Source organism: Candida tropicalis, assembly GCF_000006335.3.
Source record: "Candida tropicalis MYA-3404 genomic scaffold supercont3.4, whole genome shotgun sequence".
NCBI lineage: Eukaryota > Fungi > Ascomycota > Pichiomycetes > Serinales > Debaryomycetaceae > Candida > Candida tropicalis.
This window is the reverse complement of record NW_003020056.1, coordinates 1,005,413-1,031,252: the sequence shown is the minus strand read 5'-3', so window position 1 is coordinate 1,031,252 and position 25,840 is coordinate 1,005,413. Positions and strand designations below refer to the sequence as shown.

General features: G+C 31.1%; 11 protein-coding genes and 2 non-coding genes across 13 annotated transcripts; 9 read left to right on the top strand and 4 right to left on the bottom strand. All coding sequences in view use genetic code 12, as the record gives it.

The window, feature by feature from the left end:
• Positions 1 to 1,747: 1,747 nt before the first annotated feature.
• CTRG_03468 (bifunctional thymidylate/uridylate kinase) lies at positions 1,748 to 2,416 on the top strand (the record flags this gene model as incomplete). Its single annotated transcript, XM_002549125.1, has 1 exon — positions 1,748 to 2,416. The coding sequence occupies one exon, from the start codon at positions 1,748 to 1,750 to the stop codon at positions 2,414 to 2,416; it is 669 nt and encodes a 222-aa protein (XP_002549171.1).
• Positions 2,413 to 2,850, bottom strand: CTRG_03467 (uncharacterized protein; the record flags this gene model as incomplete). The annotated part of the gene is made up of 1 exon (XM_002549124.1): positions 2,413 to 2,850. The coding sequence occupies one exon, from the start codon at positions 2,848 to 2,850 to the stop codon at positions 2,413 to 2,415; it is 438 nt and encodes a 145-aa protein (XP_002549170.1).
• Positions 2,851 to 3,054: 204 nt separating this feature from the next.
• Positions 3,055 to 5,226, top strand: CAS1 (ATP-dependent DNA helicase; the record flags this gene model as incomplete). The annotated part of the gene is made up of 1 exon (XM_002549123.1): positions 3,055 to 5,226. The coding sequence occupies one exon, from the start codon at positions 3,055 to 3,057 to the stop codon at positions 5,224 to 5,226; it is 2,172 nt and encodes a 723-aa protein (XP_002549169.1).
• Positions 5,227 to 5,365: 139 nt separating this feature from the next.
• Positions 5,366 to 5,474, bottom strand: CTRG_06383. The gene has a single exon. It is a non-coding gene; the product is annotated as a tRNA-Tyr (tRNA).
• A 1,004-nt stretch (positions 5,475 to 6,478) lies between these two features.
• CTRG_06389 lies at positions 6,479 to 6,587 on the top strand. Its single transcript has one exon. It is a non-coding gene; the product is annotated as a tRNA-Tyr (tRNA).
• Positions 6,588 to 9,205: 2,618 nt separating this feature from the next.
• On the bottom strand, positions 9,206 to 9,577 carry CTRG_03465 (uncharacterized protein; the record flags this gene model as incomplete). The annotated part of the gene is made up of 1 exon (XM_002549122.1): positions 9,206 to 9,577. One exon carries the CDS (start codon positions 9,575 to 9,577, stop codon positions 9,206 to 9,208), a length of 372 nt encoding a protein of 123 aa, XP_002549168.1.
• Positions 9,578 to 9,768: 191 nt separating this feature from the next.
• CTRG_03464 (uncharacterized protein) lies at positions 9,769 to 11,253 on the top strand (the record flags this gene model as incomplete). The annotated part of the gene is made up of 1 exon (XM_002549121.1): positions 9,769 to 11,253. One exon carries the CDS (start codon positions 9,769 to 9,771, stop codon positions 11,251 to 11,253), a length of 1,485 nt encoding a protein of 494 aa, XP_002549167.1.
• A 691-nt stretch (positions 11,254 to 11,944) lies between these two features.
• On the top strand, positions 11,945 to 15,559 carry CTRG_03463 (uncharacterized protein; the record flags this gene model as incomplete). The annotated part of the gene is made up of 1 exon (XM_002549120.1): positions 11,945 to 15,559. The coding sequence occupies one exon, from the start codon at positions 11,945 to 11,947 to the stop codon at positions 15,557 to 15,559; it is 3,615 nt and encodes a 1,204-aa protein (XP_002549166.1).
• Positions 15,560 to 17,159: 1,600 nt separating this feature from the next.
• Positions 17,160 to 18,830, top strand: MUP1 (Mup1p; the record flags this gene model as incomplete). Its single annotated transcript, XM_002549119.1, has 1 exon — positions 17,160 to 18,830. The coding sequence occupies one exon, from the start codon at positions 17,160 to 17,162 to the stop codon at positions 18,828 to 18,830; it is 1,671 nt and encodes a 556-aa protein (XP_002549165.1).
• A 692-nt stretch (positions 18,831 to 19,522) lies between these two features.
• Positions 19,523 to 21,463, top strand: CTRG_03461 (amino acid transporter; the record flags this gene model as incomplete). Its single annotated transcript, XM_002549118.1, has 1 exon — positions 19,523 to 21,463. The coding sequence occupies one exon, from the start codon at positions 19,523 to 19,525 to the stop codon at positions 21,461 to 21,463; it is 1,941 nt and encodes a 646-aa protein (XP_002549164.1).
• Positions 21,464 to 21,792: 329 nt separating this feature from the next.
• CTRG_03460 (uncharacterized protein) lies at positions 21,793 to 22,980 on the top strand (the record flags this gene model as incomplete). The annotated part of the gene is made up of 1 exon (XM_002549117.1): positions 21,793 to 22,980. The coding sequence occupies one exon, from the start codon at positions 21,793 to 21,795 to the stop codon at positions 22,978 to 22,980; it is 1,188 nt and encodes a 395-aa protein (XP_002549163.1).
• Positions 22,981 to 23,480: 500 nt separating this feature from the next.
• On the top strand, positions 23,481 to 24,698 carry CTRG_03459 (uncharacterized protein; the record flags this gene model as incomplete). The annotated part of the gene is made up of 1 exon (XM_002549116.1): positions 23,481 to 24,698. One exon carries the CDS (start codon positions 23,481 to 23,483, stop codon positions 24,696 to 24,698), a length of 1,218 nt encoding a protein of 405 aa, XP_002549162.1.
• An 84-nt stretch (positions 24,699 to 24,782) lies between these two features.
• CTRG_03458 (uncharacterized protein) lies at positions 24,783 to 25,622 on the bottom strand (the record flags this gene model as incomplete). Its single annotated transcript, XM_002549115.1, has 1 exon — positions 24,783 to 25,622. One exon carries the CDS (start codon positions 25,620 to 25,622, stop codon positions 24,783 to 24,785), a length of 840 nt encoding a protein of 279 aa, XP_002549161.1.
• Positions 25,623 to 25,840: the final 218 nt, after the last annotated feature.

Sequence of the window (25,840 nt, the reverse complement as noted above, 5' to 3'; positions counted from 1 at the left end):
CGTGTCAAACCTAAATGTTACAATAATTACATCAAATGAACAAGACTAGATTCAATTTAGATCAAATTGAATCTGATTGACATTCTCATATAATATATTACCTGTTCTTTTCAAATGAACATTGTCTGGCACTACAAGTTTTACCACAGTCTGGTAACACAAATCATCAACATCAAATTATCCCTTTCAAATTGATTCTGTGCATTGAAAATTTATATTTTTTTAACACAATGTACACCCACCCACTCACTCATTCACTCTCACACACACAGCAAACAGAGAAAGGAAAAGAGAGGCAGTGTTCTAATTTTTCGAATAGTAAATTTCATTAGACTATATTACAGATGGTGTATGTTTTATTGCCGATTAAGAATCAATTGTAGCAATGCTCTAGCCTCAGCCTATTAATTAGATATTGTGCTTTGTTAGTTTCTGCATAATTGAGAGCCATTTGATTCCGGATCATCCATGAAAGAATAATATTCATAAAAAAAACCACGGGTAACGGAATCTCGAAGGGATATAAGATGCACCCAAAAAATAAGCAATCGCCGAATCACCTTTCAAATTAGTCTTTTTCTTTTCTTTGAATGTGTATAAACTAGCCGAGTCATCACGACAAGGCTTTATTGGGTATTGAATTTCCAGCGCTACATCCTCTTTTTTTTTTTTTTATTATTTTTTCTTGTCGATATAATTAAAGCGGGTTAATCTTGTAACTAACATTAGGATCTTAATTTGATAGTCCTGTTACAACCGAAGGAATTTATAGACTTATCAGTGAAACCGTGGGATCTTTTTCCCTGTCCTAATTATATTCATTTATTTAAAAATAGAACAATTACATACAATGAAGAACAATTTGGTTTTTTTTTTATCGAGATAGAAAGAAGGTCGTGTAGATAAGGATATATTGAGGAACAGAAGAAAATATTTTCTATATTTAGAAAATTAATGAATTACTAATTTGAGGTAAATGAGACCTTACCTTAGATGAATTGTTTAACAAAACTAAATGTGTTATAATATTTCGTTAGATCTTTCCTATATATACCTAATTTAGAAATTCACCTAATTGATGTAAGATCTTCATAGAACTTTCTTATAATTTCTTTTAAAATATTTTAGGTCGTGTTTAATTTGGAAAAATATCACGTGGTTTATGTAAGATTTTAGCGGAAATAGAATTTTTTTTTTTTGGTGAATAGTACACGATATTTGATCACGGGAAACGACCTTACTGAGTTAAGGAAAACAAAAATGAGAAAAAAAAAACTTTTCACTGTACAGATGTTTTCCTTCTTCTTCTTCTTCTTCTTCTTCTTTTCTCAACAGTGATCCATTCCATGGGCGTCGTTGATTGGTTTTTCATATTTCATCTAATCAACTTGATAGCCTTTGGCAAAATTCTTATCGCGGTGTTTCTTTTTTGAAACCCAGGAGAATATTGCATTCTCTGAGATAGGAAAAGAGTTTAAGATGGTATTACAGAGAAAACTTCCAGAAAGGGTGTATCTCCGGTTGAGGAGTGTCATGCAATGACTCTTTCGGTCATAATCCCTTTCATATTTTTTTTCTTTTTCTAAAAAGAAAATTCGTAGATAATTTATCATACTATTGACTAGTTTCTCTTGAATGTCATAAAAATTGATCATCGTTTCAAGGTTTGAAAAAAAAAAAAAAATCTGTAAAAATTTACGCGTCTTGATTTATATCCTCATCTTTTTTTTCCCCAACTATACCAATTATGCCTCGTGGTCAGTTAATACTTATTGAAGGTCTTGATAGATCTGGTAAATCTACCCAAGCTTCTATACTAGCATCAAAGTTTACTTCTTCGCAATTAATCAAATTTCCTGATCGTTCTACTCCAATAGGTAAACTCATCAATGAATATTTAACCAATAAATCATTTTCATTAAATGATCAATCAGCACATTTATTATTCCTGGCTAATAGATGGGAATTAAACCAACAAATTCAAGAATTATTAAATAAGGGATATTTTGTTATCTTAGATCGTTATATCTATTCTGGAATTGCTTATACATTAGCTAAAAATGAAATCAATGATGAATCAATTTCTCTGGGTAAGAATAGTAAACAATTGGGTGATGTTGATTGGTTATTAGCTCCTGATAAAGGTTTACCTAAACCTGATTTAACTTTATTTCTTACATTGGATTTAGAAGAAATTAGTAAAAGAAAAGGATGGGGTGATGAACGTTATGAATTACAACAATTTCAAGCTAAAGTTAAAGATTGTTTCTTACAAGTTTTAGATACTAAAGATCCAAGTATATGTATTGTTGATGTGGGAGAAAAGAATATTGATCAAGTATCTAAACAATTATGGGATATTATTGAATCCAAGAATAAGCATTTATTAATTGATGAGCCTATTTCATACATTTAATCCATATCATCCAAGAAATTCAATCTTTCTAATATTTTCTTCTTCAGAATTTCCTGTATTTCACCACCAAGATAAATTTCATCTAATATATAATATAATTTATAGAAATTAAATACAAGATCAACCTCACAAACACTATTGAAATAAACATCCAAAATTTCAACAAAAAAATGTAAACTTTCTAAATAGCTCAATTCTGAATCAACTAAATCAATAGAAGATATGAAATATAATCCAGCATATCTTCTATAAACCAATTTCTGTTGTTGGAATTCGACAAAATTAGATTGATGTTTTGAATCTCGACTACTTATTAATCGATGTATATCTGATATGTATTGTTGTTTCTGTTGTGGAGTATATGTGTTATCAAACCATTTGACTAAACGGCACTTTCCCTGTCGATTAAGTACAAGTATGAAATGGATAGACATGTCTTCTGTGTGTGGTGGTAGTTGGTCTGTGTTAAGATATTGAGGGAAGTGAAAGGATTACTCGGTTATTTGATTTCTACTCACCTTTTTTCTTTATTTTCAATCGCAATCCAAAAAAATTAAAAACAAACAAAATTCCTGTCTGAGAGATATACACGTCTTATTTATTCTTATCATTCACGTCAATTGAATCACAACAACATCATGAGTTGGTATTCCCAGGAAGCTACTGATGAATCATCAAGAGCATTTCAACAATATGAAATCAAAGAAGGAATAGCCTTTCTTATTGAGATAACTCCAGAATTATTAGCCCCAGTTAGTGAACTAAATTCTAGGTCCCAATTATTTGAAATTTTATCAAGTATAAATGATTTAATGCAAGAATTGATAATGACTTCAAGAAGTACTGGTATTGGGATATATCTTTATAATTGTCAACCAAATTCAAAGCTACGTTCCATGAAAAATCCTAGTAATTTCCAGAAATTATTCCATTTGAATGTTTTGAATTTGCAAAATATGAAGAAATTGAATGATATGATTCAAGATGTAAGTATTAAACCATTAAATGAAATTTTCAAATATAAGCCAAGTGAAAGTGAAACACAATTGACTACAGTTTTAAGTAAAATGATTGATGAATTTACAAATAAAAAGGAGTTTAATAAAAGAAGAATGTTTTGGATTACTACTAATGATAAACCATATACTCAAGAAACTACAAAAGAAGCGATTTGGAGAATAATTGATGATTTTTACTATTATGGATTTTTCATTGAGCCTTTTTTCTTATCTTCAGGAGATAAAAGATTTGATTTTGAATTATTTAAAGATATTTTCATGAATACAAATTATCTTAAAAGAAGTCAAGAACGTGCTCTTCAAGATGAAGAACAAGAACGTGATCTTGAAAATGAACAAGAATTAGTTAGACCAAGAGGGTTTTCTAAAGATAGTGCTGTTTTTAAATATTCAATTGTGGGAAAACAAATTAGACAACGTATTTTTCGTATTAAAGAAGTTAGAAGAATGCAGTTCACATGTGATTTAATTCTAAGTGATGATGGTACTCTTGGTGGTGGATTGGGGTGCACTATTAGAGCCTATACTTTATATTCACATGAGAAGATAAAAAAGAATGAGTTGTTGTTGTATACACGAGATGAAACTTTAAAAAAAGTGTTTACAACGAATAAACTTAAACAACGAGGTGAAGAAATTGTAATTAAAAAGGAGAAAGGTAAATCTGCTACACAATTAAAAGAAGAATCTGGTATTAGAAAAGGTTATGAGATTGGTGGCGGTGAAGATGTGGTTTTTTTGAATAGAGAACAGTTGGAATTTCTTACAAATTATGCATTTGATCATCGATTACATGAATCAGAAAGTTTAGATACTACATTTGTGGATATCACTGTTGATGAAGCAACACAGGGGAAACCTGTTCTTTTTTCAAAACCCCCATATTTGAAATTAATTGGATTTAGAGACTTGAATCAATTCAATCCGGTGTATACTTGTGGACCTCCAACTTTTGTAACTGCTGATATTGAAAATGGTTTGGTTACTACTAGTCTACAAGGTGGTTTTTCTAATTCTTTAGAAACTTTTGCTTCATTATACCGATCATGTATTAAACTAAAACAGTATGCGATTGTCTTTGGATGTACAAGAAGTAATTCCCGTCCATTTTTATATGCGTTGTATCCTACTTGTACAACAAATTCGTCTAAATTGATTTCTGGCTCAGAATTCCCACAAGGTTTTTTATTAATCAAGTTACCATGGTTAGAAGATGTTAGATCATTGCCAGGAGAATATATTAACCATACCAAATCAGAACCAATTCAAACAGATGATGATTTGGTTGAAAATTTTAAAGAATTATTACCTAAATTTAAACTTCAACCATATAATCCCAAAGATTTTCCTAATCCAACAATGAATTATTTTTATAAAGTTGCCAAACATGAAATTTTACAAATTGATTTTACACCACAAGATAAAATACTACTGAAGAATGATATAACCATAAAGAAATTACAAGAAGTTAAACAGTCAATTTCAAATGATGAATCATCTATTGAGATACTAAAAAAGATTAATTTAAAGTTAAATGAAATTGAACGAGTTGAATCTAAGAAAAGACCAGTTATTGAACAAAGCAATGAACCTAAAAAGAAATTAAAACCAAATGTTGAAATTTCAGAAGATAAAATTTTATTTGCTTGGAAGAATGATACTTTGATTCAATTCAACATGGATCAATTAAGAAGTTTTAGAAAAAAGTACCCTGATATAAAGTATGCTTCAAAAAAAGTTGAGTTAATTGAAAATATCAAAGAATTTTTGAATAGTAGGCAAAAGAAATAAAGTAATGTTAATAGCCATGTATTATGTAATTTATATTGTATTTATTAGTTTTGAAAATGAGTTGCGAAAAAAAATTAGCCAGTTCTCAACAGAACAATATTTGTTGCTGTGAACCAGCTGGAGGTGGAAAAAAAGAAAATCTCCCGAGGGTGAGTCGAACACCCGACCATTAGATGGCAAGGCTGGTTGAATTGCAACCAGTTGTATTCCATTACAGTCTAATGCTCTACCAACTGAGCTATCGAGAGGTGATTTGTTGATGGTGTTGGGTTGTTTGTCAGGAGGGTTTGTTACGCATAACTTTAAGATATACACAATTTGGGTATAATAGTACATTTATAGTTGTCAAAATCACTGATCTATCAAGCCCCAGATATCTAATTAGTATTTAATTAAAATAAAATGTGCTTACTTTAAAAATTGTGTATTAATTTTATACTTAATTTTTTGCTCTAGTTTTATCTCAATTTTCATATAAATTTTTTATAATTTACTACACATTTGGTTTTTAATTGACATAAATAATTACAGACTGTGTTTCAAGCCAAATTATTTTTAACAGTATCAATAATAACCCCATTTAACCCAAAAAATGTCTATTTCTTTTAATATTAGTCATATATTCTGTTAATTGTGGAATATAAAATGTAGCGTTACTCTCAAAAAATGCAGGAAAAATCAATTGTAAATTTTCAAAACTTCAAGAGGACCATAAACTACAAATCTTTTATATATCCTATTGATATGAGCAGTTAAAGATCAACAACTATTATTTCAAAGATACAAAAATAATGTATAATAATGTGGGAAAACATATTCCAAGATATTGTTTGAGTAAGGTAGTGTAGAAAATTATAAAAACCTTTATGCTACACAACATCTCAAAACAGTCATATTGTAACTAACCCTTATAATGCATATACCCACATGATTGACACATCATAGTATTTAAATAATAAACTATAGTAATTTTCTGGAAAGGGGCTAGAGAATGAAGTAAAATGCATGCAACGGAAACAGATTACACAATGAATTATGGAAACCCATGAAAACCTATTGTATACAGTAAATACATGCCATTATGACAATTAAATCAAACAGAACCTATTTTAATAGAGTTTCTGAATACTATAAATGCTCTTAAAAAGTTCAATGATCTAAATTATCAAGTATCAGATGATTGTTCTTTTTAATTTTAGGCATATACAAACAAGCCCTCCCGACGAACAACCCAGCACCATCAACAAATCACCTCTCGATAGCTCAGTTGGTAGAGCATTAGACTGTAATGGAATACAACTGGTTGCAATTCAACCAGCCTTGCCATCTAATGGTCGGGTGTTCGACTCACCCTCGGGAGATTTTCTTTTTTTTCCACCTCCAGCTGGTTCACGAAAGTGTTCCCCTCTTTTTTTTTTCTGCTTCGGAGTTGTGTGTTGCTAGTTGCAATTTGATAGTTGCTATCATTTTTTTTTGTCTATGACGTAATAGTTCATAAATGTCGTATACGGACAGGTTCCGTTTTAATTATATTATAATTAATCAATCACTTCTGAAATTGTCATATTGGTTATTGTTGGAAGAAAGTATAATTTTTCCGGATTGTTGAATTATTTTTTATTTTATTTTAGATAATCAGTGAAAATAATTTGAAACTTGGGATCCACTTCTCATTAATAGATGTCAAATTCATACCATTTCTATTTATAACAAACCTGATATAACAATAATACAAACTTCATGAAACAAAACAAGGCTTTTAATGTTGCTATTGTTTCTCAATTGCTTTATTTCCCTTACATTCTGGTCATAAACTTTTTAACTACACAAGATTATCATGTATTCAATAAAATGTTGCAGTGTAAACCAACTGGGGCTGGGGGCTTGTAATTGCATGAAAGAAAAAAAAAGTCTAGATTGGTGGCTAATATGAATAATCATGTACTGACAGATTATTCCTGATGTGATAAAAACAGATCCCAAAGAATTGAGATCAAAAAAGTATGGACTACAAATAACTGGGTGCAAAATGTACCAATAACGTATATTGACATAGCTTATTTTTCTTGTGAGTTTATGCCGAGGAACATATTTCCGACTTTGATTTAAACCGTAACTAATCATCATCATCATCATGATTAAAAGTATAAAGCAATTATTAAATATTACGGGTCTAGTCTACTCTATCCGATTAATAATCAAAAAATGAAAAAAAAAGCAACCTCAACTAAACAATAGATACGCTAATCTTTGCTAGCTTTAATTTTTTCTTTTTTTTTTAGTTCAAATTGAAAATCGGACCGCAAATCATAAAATGGGGGAGGAGAAAGGTTTACGAAATATCAATCCAAAAAAAAAACAAAAACAAAAGAATAGAGGCTGTCAGTTGTAACTTGTACGTTTGACTGGAGATAGAGCAAATTATGAAACTCTACCCGCATCCGCTACTAGAATTATATTGCTCTTTATTTTTAAGCCAATTTTATGGTTTGGATATTTGAAAATTTGAAATATGGTCTGAAATTCAAATAGATACGATTATGTAATTTCCATAATTGAATATAAGTTTCATGAATTACTAAATGAATAAAGGAGAACATAGATAGTTTTCATGTCAACCAATCAAAGAAAGTACATTACTAAAACTGCATTTCATTTGAGCTATTTTGTGTGTGTGTATTCATTAGAAAAAATTTTTGTGTCTGGGATTGCATTTTTTTTCCCGACAGTTAGGCGAGCAGTGACATGACTGCGAAAACTCTGGATATATGCGAAGATTTGCGGGTTTTTATTCTTATTTTCCTTGTTGTTGATGATGATGATGAAGAAGAAGAAGGAAGAAATGAATAAGGTTTTTTTTGTTCTTGTTAGTTGTAGAATGGTACAACCAACACAAGAATCCAAACCGATCATGGCTTTTGGTCATTGGTTTCGCTTACTCTCGGAATTGGTTATATCAAAAATTGTAACTGACTTGAAACTCGAAAGCAACATAAATAATTCAGCACATTGCAACAAAACCTCTTTTTTTTAATGTTGACGCGTTTAGAATAACCAGAGAAAGCCATGAACTGGTGATATCATAACGTCTCGGGATGAAGAGAGACGTGTTTCGTTATTGAGAGTCACGAAGGGAACGACGTAAAAGCAGTAATTCGGAAGTATTATCCATTCCATGAAGTCATGAGAGATTTTAATCCAGATTGGTAAAATGTCGTTCAGATAATCAAAGCCTTTATTTTATTTGGTATAGTTTAAATTTCATGCATAATATGTAATTGCTATACGGAAAGAGTGAGAGTGAAACAAGAGGTTAAATACCGCACATAGTATTCTATCTTACAGACATACAGAGAAGAACAATACGAAGTACTAAAGATAGTTTTTGTCACGGAACAGAGGTTTATTTATTTTTTATTTGATTTATGTAGGGTGTTGTGTACAAATATGTGTGTGTAATAAAATTTCCCTCATCGTTTTCTTAGTGTCATGTATGATCTCCCCACTTATTCCACATTTCCATGTTTTCCCACTTCTCTTGATTCCAAGTATTTCATCATTTATAAACACATCAAATTCCCTTGTGTACCGATTCTGTTTCTACTCATTTTTTCAAGAATTTTTTTTTGATCACCATAAGGTTTAAGTTATTTCGTTTACCTCATTTACACTAACTTTGCTTCAACCTTAGTTTAAACAGGTATGTATATCTATTATCTTTGAACATACCCCGATATTACCAGATGATGAATCGAATCTGCAATACGACACCCAGTGTGGGAAATTATTTCATTTCGTATCTGTCCATCAAATACTGGGAAAATAAAGATGGTCAAAAAAACCAGCTAAAAACACATTTACGACTGTGTGGTTGTTGTTGTTTATTTTTAGTTATAGCGATTACTCCGAAGATGTTAGAAGAGAATTGATAATGCCTACAGCTCACACCACCTCCACTACCACAATCACAATCACAATGTCACAATTGATAAAGCAAGATTTTTAGTAAATGAATATTGCATAGTATTCTATCTAAAAAAAAATATTCTTGGGGGAAGATTTCTTGGGTATTATCGATAACTCCATCACGCATACAAGCAAACAACCTGGTGCTAAGAAAAATAAAATAAATGGACGACATAATTGAAAAAGCATGATCAGAAATGTCGTCGGAGAATTCCCCATTCGGAGAAAATGGACTACGACATTTGTCGCAGAGTCTCAAGAAATATTTTTTTTTTCTTATTTTAATTTTGTGCGTGTTCGGAAGCCCCACATAATATAAACGGAGATTGACAATGGACGCAGCCTTTTTGTTTTTCTTATGTTGCTTAAGAGGAGGAGATATCATTAAATTCTCTCCACTTGATCAATCAAAAACTATAAATAAAGTTGAAATTTTCTTATTTGCTGGATTGGTATATTTTTTTTTTTGGATTTATAGATGGGTTATACTATTGATTCATTGATTCATTATCACTCGGGGTTATTGATTTAATTATTCTTATAGATATATGGTACTAACATTGATATCCATCAGCCATGTCTCATCTTACAACAGCAACAACACAACCTCCACCAGAATATTCCAAACCATCCGAAGATATCCCGGAATATTCCTCGTCAGTTAACTATTACGGCTTATCATTAATTAAAACAGAATTCCTAACACCTTATCATTACAATGGTGGCAACAGATCATGGAAACCGGTTTTACTAGAGATCAACTCGACTCAGTTGAAAATATATGCTTTAAATGTTGAAAAGAAACTTCAAGAATTATTGGTCTGTCTATATTTTGAATTAAATTCCTTGAATCAGTTAACCAAAGATGTCAATTCCCAATATAAGAAAAACAATGGGTTTAGTTACAACGAAAATTTCAATAATGATGATGATTTGAATGATTTATTTGCTGGTGATGCTTATGGAGGAATTGATTCTAGCAAGTCTATTCTTAGTGATTCAAGTTTTACTAAATTGAAAAACAAATTTAAAAACCAAAAGAATAATAAAACCATGCAATTGATTAGAAATTACTATGATGAGTTGAAAGATAATCAGTTTTTGTTTGAACCTACATCATCAAGCGAAGAATATGCAAGATTTTCCAAGAAACACAGAGGAACTTTATTGCATTGTTATTCCTTAGCTAATCTTCAAGTTGGAGAGGCTCCTTCTTTAGATCAATTGATTTCTGCCATGTATAAAGAAGAACATACGGGTAACACCAACAATTCATCATTAGTCAAATACAAAAACACATTGCGTCTTCGAATTGAATACAAACAAGTTTTGTTACAATTCTGGTCATTTTATGGTATGATTAATTGGTTTAGAAATTTCACCATTGGTAAAGATTTAAGTTTGCCAATTGATTTCCGTCACATTACTAAACTCAAGTCCATACCTGTAAGAAACAATAGCAGAAACAATGCATTATTAGCTGCTACTGCTGCTGCTGCCAATTATGGTAGACATAGAAATTCTACATCATCAAGTGACAATGTTGCTGAGGTTATAGAAATGTTCCGTGCTAGTCAAATGTTGCAAATTAAATCAGAAGATTCGAATACCCATTCTGATGATGGTAGCAGTGTTGCATCATCAGTGTTTGATGACGAAAGAAGAGAATCCATTGCATCTTCTACAGATTCCATCGAACAAGTCAATTATGTTGTTATAAATGATTTTAAATTTTATTCCCGAGACAGTTGCTATACTACTGTTGAAAAACAATACATTTCCAATTGTATACCTGATTTGAATTCTTTTGATAAATGGAATGGTAAATTGATAACTTTAAGTAATGTTGAGTTTTTTGTTGGTCAAAAGAGAGAAAAATTTGAAGGTCAAGATCATATTTTCATTAGTCAGAATGCTCTTAATGATATGGTTTTATCCTATGATAGAAAACCACACCTTAATACCAATGACATTACAACCAAAACATTTGTTATTCAACAAGCTGGCTTAGTTGGAATCAATGATTTAACATCAAAAACCAATCCAATTCCAACAAATTAGTTGTTGCTTCCTTTTGGTTGATTTACTTATATAGATTGCATAGATTAACTCATATGTATTTTAGTAGATGAATTAATGATTTATGAAAGGAGTTAATAATAATAATAGTCGTAGATGATTTTGTTTCTTTTTATAATTATTATTTGTTGTCCTTGGTGGCAATGGTGGTGGTGGTGCTGTCGTAATTGGCTCATTGAAATCGTTGCAAAAACAAAACAAAAAAACAACTGTGCTGTTAAAATTATGTAAGAATAAAAATAATAATACGAGGGCCAAATAAATTTGTCTTCATTGTTATTAATTACGTGTTTATTTGGGTAGAAAAAATTTAATCACACAGTTTTCTTTTTTCATAGAGAGAAATTATTACGCTACAAAAAATTTTCAGATTTTTCTTACTTTCTTTTACAGGATCACAACTTTTTCTCCAACCACAGAATTATATAAAGAAAAGAGACAACAACTATTAGTTTAGTTTATTTCATTTTTTTTATATATATACATCAACAAACCTTAACACTCTATCCCTGTACCCTCCTGCTGTTTTTTCAAATATTTATTATTTAGAAAAGCATTGTCCATTTGTTAATTTTACTTACTGGAAGTCTAATTTTTTTTTTGTATAAATCACACTTTTATTTTTGTTTTCCCTCCTTTTAGTTCAGAGATCAAAATATCCCTAATTGAAAAAATGCCAACTCCAGCCGAAATCATTGCAGCTCGTCACCAAAACCGTGGTAATGTAGTTGAAGAAACTTATGAAGAACAACCAGTTGTTAATGAACCAACTCCGGTTTCTGCTTCAAAACCTTCAATTTCCGACGAATCAGCTTTTCCTGCTTTAGGTGGTGGTAGAAAATCCGCTTCTCCAGCTCCAAATGGTGGTGGTGCTTCTTCTTGGGGTCCTCTGATGAAAACTCCAATTAGTTCATCAACTCCAAGCCCAGCTCCAGTTCAAGCTCCAAGACAAACTAATGGTTTGAAATCAAAAGTTTCAACTATTCAAGAAGCTTTCTCCTTAGATGTTGAAGATCAATTGAATGTCGCTCGTCCTGAATTTATTAAAATTTTAACTTTTGTTAAACAAGAAACTAAAACTAACATTGAATGTACTACTTCTCAACACACCAAAAAGAGAACTTTCTTGATCACTGGTAGACCTGAAGAAGTTAAATTGGCCAAACGTTTGGTTATTAAGAAATTGACCAAACCAGTTAAAATCACTTTTAATATCCCAGCTAAATTGAGATCAAGAGTTATTGGTCAAGGTGGTAAAAACTTGAAACCAATCATCCTGGCCAATGAAGTCAAGATTGAAATCGGTGATGTTGTTGAAGGTGGTGATGAAAATTCTGAAGATGCCGAAGATGATGAAGATGATATTTTTGCCAAAACCATTCAAGTTACCATTGATGGTGATATTGAAGGTTCCAAGCGTGCCAAGAACCAAATCTTGGCTATTGTCAAAGAAGAAACCAAGAATTTGTCTGCCAAAGTTGCTTTGGACGAAAAAGTTAAACCATTTGCTGCTACTGAATTGAAATCCATTGTTGAAAAATACTCTTCTTTAGAATTTGCCATTCCAGATTACAAATCATCAAGAACCACTATTGTCATTGTTGGTGAACGTGATTTGGTTTTGGAAGCCAAACCAGAAGTTAAAGCTGCTTTGGATAAATTGGCTGCTAAGATCGTTGTTGTCGAAGTTCCAATTCCAAAAACTAAACACCAATTCTTGCCAATTGAAGAAGTTTTGGAAGAACATAATGTTTTGATTCAATTGCCAAAAGAAGGTGAATCCAATGTTAAGTTCATTGGTGAAAAGAAAAAGATTGGTGCTGCTCAATCCTCTGCTCAAAAAACCACTTCTCAATACAAGGTTGAAACTTTGGATATGTCCAAGGCTCACAAGGGTAACTTGAAACACGTTAAGGCTGTTGCTGCTGTTTTGACTAACACTGGTGCTTTTGACGAAATTGCCAAAGCTAATGAAGTTACTATTCACACTCCAAATGTCAAAGAACTTGATACTATCTCTACCATCCCAATTGAAATTGTTTCTAAGGGTGGTGAAGACAAGATTAAAGTTGCTAGAAAAGCAATTGTCAACCATGTTAACAAGATTACTCCAGATCAAGCTAAAACTATTGAAGACATTGATGACTTCTTGTTGGGTAAAGTTGATGAAACTATCAGGGATGTTGCTAAAGAACAAGGTGTCAACTATGTTGTTATTGGTAACACCATTACTTTGTTCTCTCTTGATCAATCTTCTGAAGATGCCGATGATTTTGATGAAGTTGCCCCATCTGATGCTGCTTTCAAGAAAGTTGATGATGCTTTGAACAAATTGAGAGAATTAGCTGCTAACTTGACCAGTGCTACTTTATCAATCCCATCTGATGATCAAGAACAAATTTCTGGTCCAAGAGGTACTACTTTAAGATCTATCTTGGCTTCTATTGAACCAAACACTGTCACTGTTAAATTGCACCATCCATCTGCCGATGAAGTTTACATTCACGGTATCAAGACTTCAGTTGCTACTGTCAAGAAAGAAATTGAAGCTGTTATTGCTGATGCTAAAGAATTTGGTAATGATTACACCACCACTGTTGCTGTTCCATCTCAAGTTCTTTCAAGATTGATTGGTAAGAATGGTGCTAATATGAACCAACTCAGAGAAGAATTTGGTACCAAGATTGATGTTCCAGATGAAAAAGAAGGTACTAGAGACAAGTCTGCTAAAACTGACGTCACTGTCACTGGTATCAAGAGAAATGTTGAAGAAACCAAGGCTAAAATCATTGCTTTGGCTAAGAGATGGGCTGATGAAACTTTGGTTAGATTAAGAGTTGAAAGTCAATATCACAGAAGAATGATTGGTCCACGTGCTGTTTACATTAACCGTTTACAAGACAAGTACAATGTTAAGATTAGATTCCCATCTGATACTTCTGCCAATTTTGCTGATGCTCCAAACAACAAGGATGAAGTTACCATCAAGGGTCCATCCAAGGGTGTTGCTAAAGCTGAAGAAGAATTGAAGGAATTGTATGCTTTTGAAAAAGAAAATGGTTTCAAACAAACTGTCCAAATTCCACTTAAAGCTATTGCCAGAGTTATTGGTAAATCTGGTGAAACCATTAATGATATTGCTGATGGTACTGGTATTGAATATACTTTTAAACGTGAAGATGAAGAAGCTAATGGTTATTCTGAAGTTGAATTGACTGGTTCTAAGTCAGCTTTGAAGGAAGCCACTGCTAAGATTCAAGAAATTATTGATGAAATTGAAAACTTTGTTTCTCGTACCATTAAAGTTGATCCAATTTATCACCGTGATTTGATTGGTCCAGGTGGTTCTATTATGAAGGAAATTATTTCTAAAGCTGGTGGTGATGAAGTTCCAAGAAACAGACAATATAAATTATTGAACATTCCAAATGAAGGTTCTGGTAGTGATGAAGTTACTTCTCAAGGTGACAAAACTATTGTTGATAAGATTGTTGCTGCTGTTGAAAAAATCATTGAAGAAAAGAAGGCTTCTATCACTGAAGAAATTGATTTGCCAAAAGAAAAACATAGATTAATTATTGGTCCAAGCGGTTCTATTCGTCATTCATTACAAAACGAATTTGGCGTTACCATTGATATTCCAAGACCAAATGATGAATCCACTATTGTTAAAGTTTCTGGTTTACCAGACAAGATTGCTGCTGCTAAGGTTAAGATTGAAGAATTGACCAAAGACGACTGGAATGAATCTATTGATGTTCCAGCTGTTTATCATGCATTGGTTAGTGAAAGAGGAGCCATTTTCAAGAAATTGAAGAATGATTTCAATGTTGAAGTTGCTCATGGCAATTTTACTAGACAAGCTAGTAAATTGTCTTCAGCTAGTATCCCAACCCCACCAGAATCTGCTTATCCAGAAGGTTCAGAAGCATTCAAATTTACTATTGTCCCAACTGAAGAAACCAATGGATCTACTTCAGAAGAAATTATTCCATGGAGATTGAAGGGATCTGAAGAAGATACTGCCAAAGCTGCCAAGTTTATTTCTGAAAGATTAGAATTGGCCAAGAATGCTAAATCAATTGGTTGGTTTTATGCTTCACAACCATCAGTTTTCTCTAAAGTCATTGGTCCACAAGGTTCTAAAGTTAATCAAATTAGAAAGAAATCTCATACTTTTATTACTATTCCTAGAGCTAATGATAAAAACGCTGCTAACTTCATTTACTTGGTTGGTGATGAAGATAACTTGAATGTTGCTAAAACTGAAATTCAAAGTTTATTGTAAATAGAGAATGTAACCTTGGAGAACACACATCGACACAAACAGAGAGAGATTTGTTAGAGTTTGAGTTTTACTTGATCAAAGAAAAAGGTACAGAAAAATGAGAAGATATTATTTTTTTTTTGTTTTATGAGTGTATTTGTATAGAGTTAAACCACGAAAAAAAAAATAAAATAAAATAAAGCGTTATAATAATTAAAGTATTAAATCAGTTGTGAGTGTGATATGTAGCAATGTAAAGCAGAAGCTTGTCAAGTACTGTACTTTTCTTAAAGTAAAATAAGTGATTATTCAAATCTTAATATGCTTTCAATTTATTTTAATTTTTGTAACATGCCTATGTCGGTAACAATGGAACGAGATAAAAATCGCCTTAAACTAACTTTTTCCATTCTGTTTCGTTTTGCCTCGTATTCTCAAAAATTAAAAAAAAAATGCTGCAAAAATGCCCAAAATTACTATATGTCACGTGACCCAATTAAGGCGAGAACTAGAGCCAAATGGGAACGAGATGCCGTATGAAATGCAACTTGAAACTAAAATGTAAGTCAACAATAGAATAGAAAACTCCGGTATAGCTTATTGGATACTATTTTATTTTTAGTCTTTCTTTTCTTTTTGTTCAAGTTACAAAAAGCATGGATGAAGGATTATAAAAGCATATGACTGGAATGATAACCAGAGAGTGAGTGAGTGAGTGAGTGAGTTTGAGAGTTTGAGAGACAGCGAAACTTCGACACAAGTGAGATGATAAGATCAAAAATAAAGGATTACAAAGAATAATGTATCACAAGAGTGGTTCAATTTGATTGACTCATAAATTCAATCTCTCTCACTCCACATTTCCTGCATCGGTGTTATTGGATAAGATACATAGATGTATACACGAGAGTGTAAAAAAAAGTCATGATATATTCTTATCTGAATCTCTTAATGACTAACTCCTCAAATTTGCCAAGATTGGGAATATTGCAATTAATTTATATTTTCTGTGGATTAACCTTTTTACACAGTTTGACGATGCCACAGTTTATAAAGAAAGGGGTAAGGAGAAGTGATCCCTTTATTGGTTTGAATAATGGTAGAATCAGAATTGATTTATAGTTGTGAATTCTGTAGATGCACCTACTAAAGTAGTCAATTAAATAGTTTTTAAAAAAAAACGAAAGAGTAAAACGCCGTGTCATTATACAATTTGACATAAATTTTGTGTAGCAGCCTTTACTAAAAAAAAGTGTGTGTGCCACAATTTTCTGCTTAGATAATCACTCAGTCCAGTGTACACATCGGAAAAAATAAAAAAAGAAATTTGCCTTTGTTTAAAAATTTTGCAGTGATTTCTTTTTTTTTTTTTGCCTCATGAGTTTCTTTTTTGAGTAACTGCATAAGCTGTGTGAAAGATGAAGAAGATTTTTCATTTGCTTAATAATTTTAATTCTTGCTAATGTTATAAAGTAACATTGATTTCTCAGATTTCCATAGATTGCAATTTTTTTTATTTTTGTTTTAAAGAAAGATCAATTCCTACTTTTTATTTCAATTTTTGGTTTAATACTCCTCCTTGTGTTACAACTACAATTACTCATATATATTCACATAAACAATGGGAATAACAGATTTTTATAAAGCTACAAGGACATCAAGTTCTGAGAAAAGATCAGATGTAAATACTGATAATCTTAGTAATTATGAAACTTCAGGTGATGAATTGGAAGCAGGTGTTCAATTAGATCAAAATGTTAAAAGTATCGGTGTCATTTCAGCTACTTTCCTTATTATTAATAGATGTATTGGTGCTGGTATTTTCGCAACTGGTGCCTCAATTTATAATTTTTCAGGAAGTGTTGGTGCTTCTTTAATGTTATGGGTTGCAGGTACTATCATTGCCTTTTCTGGTTTATTAGTTTATTTGGAATTTGGTTCTGTTTTAACTAGAAATGGGTCTGAAGTTGTTTATCTTCAACATATTTATAAAAAACCAAACTTTTTAGTTATTAGTGCTTATGCTGTTTATGCCCTTACTATGCCTTGGACTGCTGGTAATAGTATTGTTACTGGGGAATATATTTTAACTGCTGCCGGTAAAGAAGTAACTCAATGGAATTCAAGAGGTATTGCTTTAGCAGTTGTTACTTTTGCATTTGCTATTAATGCTTTTAATGCTAAGATTGGTTTATGGGTTGCCAATACTTTGGGTTCATTTAAAATTATCATTATTGCTTTCATTATCATTACTGGTTGGGTAGGTCTTGGTAATGGTATCAAGAGTAAAAATTTCCATCCAACTCATAATTTCTCAAATGCTTTTGAAGGGGAAACTCCAACTGGTTATGGTATTGTTAATGCTTTATATAATGTCATTTGGTCTTATGTTGGTTATTCAAACGCTTCTTATGCTCTTGGTGAAGTTAAAAACCCACAAAAGGTTCTTAAAGTTGCTGCACCATCTGCTTTTATTGGTATTGCCATTGCTTATATGTTGGTTAACATTGCCTACTATGCCGTTGTTCCAACTGAAGTTATTTCTACTTCCAAGAGAATTTTAGTTTCTGAATTTTTCTATTATGCTTTTGGTACTAATGCCAGTAAAGCTGCTTCTGTTTTCGTTGCTTTATCAGCTTGGGGTAATGTCATGTCTGTTATTTTCGCTCAAGGTAGAATTATCACTCAATTGGGTAGACAATCTGTTATTCCATTCTCAAGATTTTTCGGAAGCAGTAGACCTTTCAATACTCCATTCACTGGTTTACTTGAACATTGGATCATTGGTGTTATTTTCATTTGTGCCGTTCCACCAGGTGATTCTTATAATTTCATTCTTAACTTGGTTTCTTATCCATTGAATGTTATCAATAGTTTCTTGGGTGCTGGTTTAATTTGGATTTACATTAGAAAACGTCAAGGTAAATTTGAATGGAATGCTCCAATTAAAGCCACTTTACCAGTTACAATTTTCTTTTTCTTGTCATCATTATATCTTGTTATTGCTCCATATGTTCCACCAAGTGAAGGTCAATCAGTTTATGAAAAACTTCCATATTGGTTACATGCAGTTGTTGCCTGGGGTATTTTCGGACTTGGTGGTATTTATTGGGCTATTTGGACTCAATTATTACCTCGTATTGGTGGTTATAAATTGGTTGAAAAAGAAGTTCTTGGAGATGATGGATTCTGGAGAAATAAAGTATACAAAGTTTCAAAAGATAGTTCAGAAGACGAAATTCAAGAACAAATTGAAGCTGAAATTGCAGCTGATAAGGATATCAAACATTAATTAATTTTTTTATTTTAATCTATTTGGTTTAGTTCAACACTTATTGAGAGGGAAATTATTGAATTCACCCTCCATACTTTTTATGTATTTAATAATTTTTTTTATTTAACTTTAGTTCAACACTTTTTTTTGAAGAGGTATAACCCCTCTTTGCTATTTGTATATTAGATTAGTTTTAAACGGTAATGATTTTTTAATATAGAGATTTGGTAATAATTTATCACGGAATTACATTATAATAACGTTCGTTTTCTAATGGGGTAAGATTGAGATAACCGCAGTGGGGGAGTGTAACCGCATTAGGAAATTAGATCTGACGCCGCGTGTCCACCCAAAACAGGAAAGAGTGCGTGTTATCTATCTTTCCAATGGTGCGAGTTGTTACCGTGTGACATTTTCTTATCAGTCGAGCAATTGACCCACCGGATCCAAGGCACCAATCAAAAATCAAAAATAATATAAATAGAAATGATTTTCCTCCCGTCCCCCCACAAATAAAAATGCAAGAATATTTAATTATTCTTCTTCTTGATACTTCTATTCCATTTATTCATAGTTATATCACATTAAACTAGTAACATATCCTAATCTACGTGTCGTGTTTTGTTTTGTTTTGTTTTGACTAGCTATTTTATTCGAATTATCATCACCACCACCGCTACAACCACCGTCAAACATAAACATACATTATCATGAGTGAACCGCAAAATATTGAACAAAAAAAAGAAAGGAGACGTTCTATTGCTTTATTAACTAGATCTCCACTATCTCATTCTCCAAATCCATCACCTAGGAATTCATTACCTAATTCTTACGTTAATAATTCATCATTTTTACGTAGTGATAGTTATAACAACAACAATAACGATTCTGCAATTATGGAAAACTATTCTGATCATTCATCATCTTCGGAACAAAGGCATTCTACACCAATTTCAAATAGAGACAATCTTGATTTATCTAATGGCATAGATAATCCAGAATTAATCAAGAAAATTGCAAAACATTTACCTACAGATTTTGATTCATTAAATCAGGAAGGTGCAGATATAACAAGAGATTTATACAAGATCAAAGAAGATGCGCAAAGAAGACCAAACTTGAAAAAATCAAAAAGTTGTGATTCTTTAGGCTCCAATTCTGTCAGATCAAGAGCTTCTTCATTCAATGTTCCGGGAGGATTTCGTCGTGAATTCTTATTGAGTCAGCAAAATAACCCAAATATTGAATCATTACGTACAACCACTCCGAATTTCTTGACTAAAAATTTTATTGAGTTTTTAAGCATCTATGGACATTTCGCAGGTGAACAATTAGAAGATGATGAGAATATCACAAACCACTATAAATATTTATTACCTTCAGAAGGTGGGGAACAAGAACCATTGATTTCTAGGAATAATTTCAACCCTAGAGGTACAGCAACAGATAGGAAAGCATATTTTTTATTATTAAAAGCATTTGTTGGAACTGGGGTGCTTTTCCTTCCTAAAGCGTTCGCCAACGGTGGGTTGTTGTTTTCGATTGGGTTGTTGGCATTTTTTGCATTGCTTTCATGGTGGTGTTATACTATTCTTGTATATACCAAAATGGCAACTAGGGTATCAAGTTTTGCTGAAATTGGTATGAAATTATATGGTCCATGGTTGCAAAGACTTATCTTGTCTTCGATTGTTATTTCACAAATTGGATTTGTTGCTGCATATATTGTATTCACCCTGGAGAATCTTCGAGCATTTGTTGCCAATATTACTGGTTGGAATCCTTTGGATATTAACATTATATGGTTTATTATACTACAAGTTTTGATTGTGACTCCATTATCACTAATCCGTGATATTACCAAATTATCCTTACTGGCAGTCTTGGCCAATATATTTATATTCACAGGTCTATTTACAATATTGTATTTTATGATATTTCAATGGTTAGGCGTAAATAATGGGAAGTTTGGATCCGGAATAGTTTATTATTTCAATCAATCTGAATTTTCTTTATTTATTGGTACTGCCATTTTTGCATTTGAAGGTATTGGATTAATTATTCCAATTCAAGAATCGATGATTCATCCAAATAATTTTCCTAAAGTCTTGGGACAAGTTATATTTTCTATAACTATTATAATGGTTATTGTTGGTGGATTAGGATATTTAACTTTTGGAGATGAAGTCAATACTGTTATATTATTAAACCTTCCACAAGATTCCCCAATGGTTATTCTTACTCAATTATTATATTCATTAGCTATTTTATTATCCACACCATTACAATTATTCCCAGCTATTAGATTACTTGAATCGAAATTAATCTTTGGTAGTGGCAAGAGCTCACCAGGGATTAAGTGGTTAAAAAATCTATTCCGAACAGTTTTTGTATTATTCACAGCATATATTGCATTTGTTGGTGGTCAAAATTTAGACAAATTTGTTTCATTTGTTGGATGTTTTGCATGCATTCCATTGGTTTATATGTATCCACCAATATTACATCTTAAAAGTTGTTGTAAGATTCATGATGGTTTACTGGAGAAAGAAAAATCAACAAGATATTGGTTAGCAGTCTTGGATTATATCTTGTTGATTATCGGTGGTGTTGCATTTGTTTATACAACTATTCAAATTTTATTTACATAATATTATAGAAAAATAGACAAGTTAGATTATTAACCAATTATATCACATGTCATGTAATCACGTGTAATACCGATTATTATTCAGGGGTCAAAGAAAAAGAAAAGTTAGCGAATCACAATGAGTCGCGTAAATAGAAAATTAATACGGAAATGTAAACAAGTACAAAAAGACACGACTATTTTTTTTTTTAATTCCTTTTTGCTTATTAATCTTCAAGGCATAAAAACAATTGAAGATTTTCAATAAACCCTTCTTTTCTTGTTTAATTGCAAGGTCTTTGTTAATTTTAATAAGTCGTCGTCATCATCATCATCATCACCACCACCACCATGGAGAAAGATAACCCATTATTGCCATTCGCGTTTAGTATTTCATCTATTAATGATTCAATTCCATTAGATACTACTCCAAGAGATAAACTTACAATTGATGAAAATGCTAGTAGTTTATATCATACTAGAAGAACATCAATAACATCTCCATCTTCTTTTAAACAACCAAGACCGGTGTTAAATAAATCATTCCCACCTAGTTTGAAAAGAAAAATGGGAGAAAGTTTTAATGATAAAGATGACATCAAAAGAATCGATATTGGCTTTGAAGAAGAAGAAGAAGAAGAGGAGGGGCAGGAGGACAAGGAGGGTGTTGATAGCAAAGACGAGGAGACGAGAGACATCATAGACGATATTACTCAACATGAAAGTTCAATGCAACAAGTACCATTACCACCAAGTAGTCCACCACCAACTGAATTATTTACTGATGTTGGATTAGTATCAGAATTTGATTTTACAACTAATCCAGAAACAACATATGAAATACCTAAATCACCAACTAAAAAAATTCATCTTAATTTTCCAAGTGAATTAAATGATTTTACAATTAATAGTTCACCAACTAAGAAACAGAAATTGAAACCATTAATTAGTTCAGAAGCTGATTTTGGTATTGATAAATTTAATAGATTTCATGGGAATTTAACTTATGAATTACTGTCTAGTACTGGATTAGATGAATTTGAACATGTTAATGAGGCAATTAAACAATCAAGTTATAATAAAGCAAGAGATGTTATATTAAGATCATTTGAAGATATGGAAACTGTGATAAATTTAGAAGGAATGAATTTATATGAATTACCTACTGAAATTAAAGATATGAATAATTTAGTTATATTTGATGAAGATGATGAGCAAAGAAATTATCATTTATTTTTGAATAATAATAATTTAAATCAATTACCTCCTGCTTTATTTAAATATACTAAATTACAAGTTTTATCTTTGAGAATTAATAGATTAACTAGTATTCCTCCATTAATTGATAAATTACAAAATCTTGTTGATTTATCATTAGGTGCAAACTGTCTTAGGTTTTTACCATTTCAAATATTGAATTTGAAAAATTTGGAAAATTTCACTGCTGGTCCTAATTCATTTAAAAGAGTAGCAGATTTCCCAGATGAAGATATCATTGAAATTAATACTAAAAATAGGTCAAACATAATTAAACTATAGAACACAAGATCATTCAATTAGGAGACCATTCAACATCAGTTTTATTTGACATCATTGAAAACTCAATGTTAAACTAAAAATAGCTAAACATGATGTCACATATCAAGAAACAAAAGCATGGAAAAAAACATACACCCAAGGTACTCCATAAATCAATTAAAGAAGCCATTACAAAGGGAAAATTTAATGATGTTTGTTATAAATGTGAAAATATTGTTGTTGAACCAATTGCTCAGGTATATGAATGGTGGGATATTTTAATGAATAAAAATGTTCCAATTAGAAAACAATTTTGCAGTCAGAAATGTGTCGATAGTTATGAGACAGAAATGACAACCATCATGAAATGTATAGATTAGAGCACAGGATACAACAAGTTAATAATAGAGTTAATGTTATATGAATATACGATTCGGTTTATAATAGTTGATAATGATGGTGATGATTTAGATCCGCGGTAAACCTGAAGAAATTTAGCATGTGGGTGGGTATAGTCGTGCATGTACCATAAACCTCCCCCACACTACAGGGCAAGAATCGTCAAAGGGATTTCTCTCACATACAAAAAAAAAAAAAAGAGACACAACACAACTCAACTATCATCATCGTCATCATCTTTATCAACCAAGACTATAACCAGAGTCAACCATAACGGACAACAAACAACTATAAATATTCAAATAGAATTGATAACCATGTCATTATTAACAGCAGAAAGATTAGTTAAATTAGCATATAAATATCCAAATTTATCCAATACATGGTATTTAATAGCCACGGCATGTTTAACAGTTATTAATCAACCTGATGAAATTCCTAAATTATATCATTTTGCATTACGTCAACAATTATTAGAAGATGCACCAACAACAGGGAATAATTCATTATTAACTAATAAATATTTATTACAATTAGCTAATGATTCAATTGAATCAGCTAAAAGATATCAAGATTTAACAGCTGTTGGAATGAATTTACCAGATATTTTAATACCTCCAAATTATTATGATAAATTACCATTAAATTTTAAATTTAATAAAGGTGAAGATATTTTTAAATGTCAGGATCAATTAACTTCAAGATTTAGAGAAGTTATATTAAAAAGTATTGCATTAATTGGATTACCTAAAGTTATTAATTCATTAATGATTTTAAAAACTGTTACTCCTACCAATTTTCGTAGTGGAATCATACCTGAACGTCCATGTATTGTTACACCTGGTCATATACCTTCTGCTTCAATAGTAAGTGAAGATGTAAATGGTACAAGATTTGATGATCCTAAAGGTAATTTAACATTTGATACTATTGATGGTCCAATAACTCCCCAATCGATAAATAATAAACAAATTTTTAAAGATTTGAAAAGAGGCTCGGATTTTTGGAATTCTGTTTATAGAAATAAAATTAATACTAGAATTAAAAATCAAATGTTGACTGCTTATCCTGATTTATGGTATTATGCTTATCATCATGTTTATACTCCATTATTAAGTTTTACTGATATTATAGGTGCTAAAGAAACTTCTTTATGTGTTGTTGCTTGTTTAATTCCTCAAGATGTTAATCCTCAATTAAAAGGTCATTTGAAAGGTGCTGTTAATAATGGTGCTACTAAAGAGGAAATTAATGATGTTAGACAATTAACTTTTGATATTTGTGATTGGAAAGGTGGAATAACTTGGAAAGGTGGTAAAGAAAGTGTAGCCAAATTATAATAAAAAGAAATACAAAAACAGAGTAGTATCTTACAATGATTAATATACGTACATATAAATGTTTTTAGTTCGTTGTTTATCTATTCACGGTTGAGTCTCTGGTCTTTTCATTAGTTTAAACTTTGGTTTCTGTTGACCGGAAGAAGAATTTGAACTGTCTTGACTTTTTGGTTTAGTTGACGGTGGTTTCCTTCCTGATGGTTTAGTATCTTTTGCCAGTTTAGAGTCCTTCGTTGATGGCTTACTGTCTTTTGATTTTGGTCTTCTTGGTGGAGGTGGTGTTTTAGTAGATTCAGATTTAGTTGATTTATCTTTTGATGATAATTGCTGTTGTGCTTTCTTCGATTCAGCATCTCTTGCAGACTGTTGTTGTGGTTTCTTTACTGATTCTTCTGATTTACTTTCTTTTGGTTTTCTTTGTCTTGTTCGTTTTCTTGGTTGTTTATTATTAGTTGATTCACCTGATTTTTCAACTGACTCATTCTTTGATTTATTTTCTTTAGGCTTGTTATCTTTTGATTTTGGTTTTGATTTCTCTTTATCTTTATTTCCACTCTTTGATGAATCTTTCTTTTTTGATTTTTCATTCTTATCTTTTCCTCTTGACTTCTTTTTAGTATTCTTTTTCAAGTTTGATTTATTAGTTTCTTTCTTTTTAATAGAATCATTAACTTTTTTCAAATCAAATTTATCAATATCATGATTTAAAAACTTTAAAAATTTAATATAAATTTCATCATTTTCAATATCATTTTTATTGCCTTTAATTCTTTCATTTCTTTTTGATTTCTCTTTTTCTTTTTGTTCTAATTGTTGTTTCAGATCAATCATTTTATGAAATATAGATTTTTCAATCATTGGAATAATTGAATCAATATCATCATTAAATGATTTATTTTTTAAAAAATTTAAAAATTCATTCATATCTTGAAAATTATTAAAATTTAAATAAGCTCTTGAATAAATTGGTATTTCAAAATTTGTCCTTGGATAAGATCCTTGAATAAAATAAAATTGATTAATTTTAGTAGCATGGTATGGATAATATTCTGCTAATTGATTTAAAAAATTACTTTCAGTTAATGATGGTGGTAATAATCTAATGACCAATTTATTGTTTCTTGATGTTATTGGAATATTTG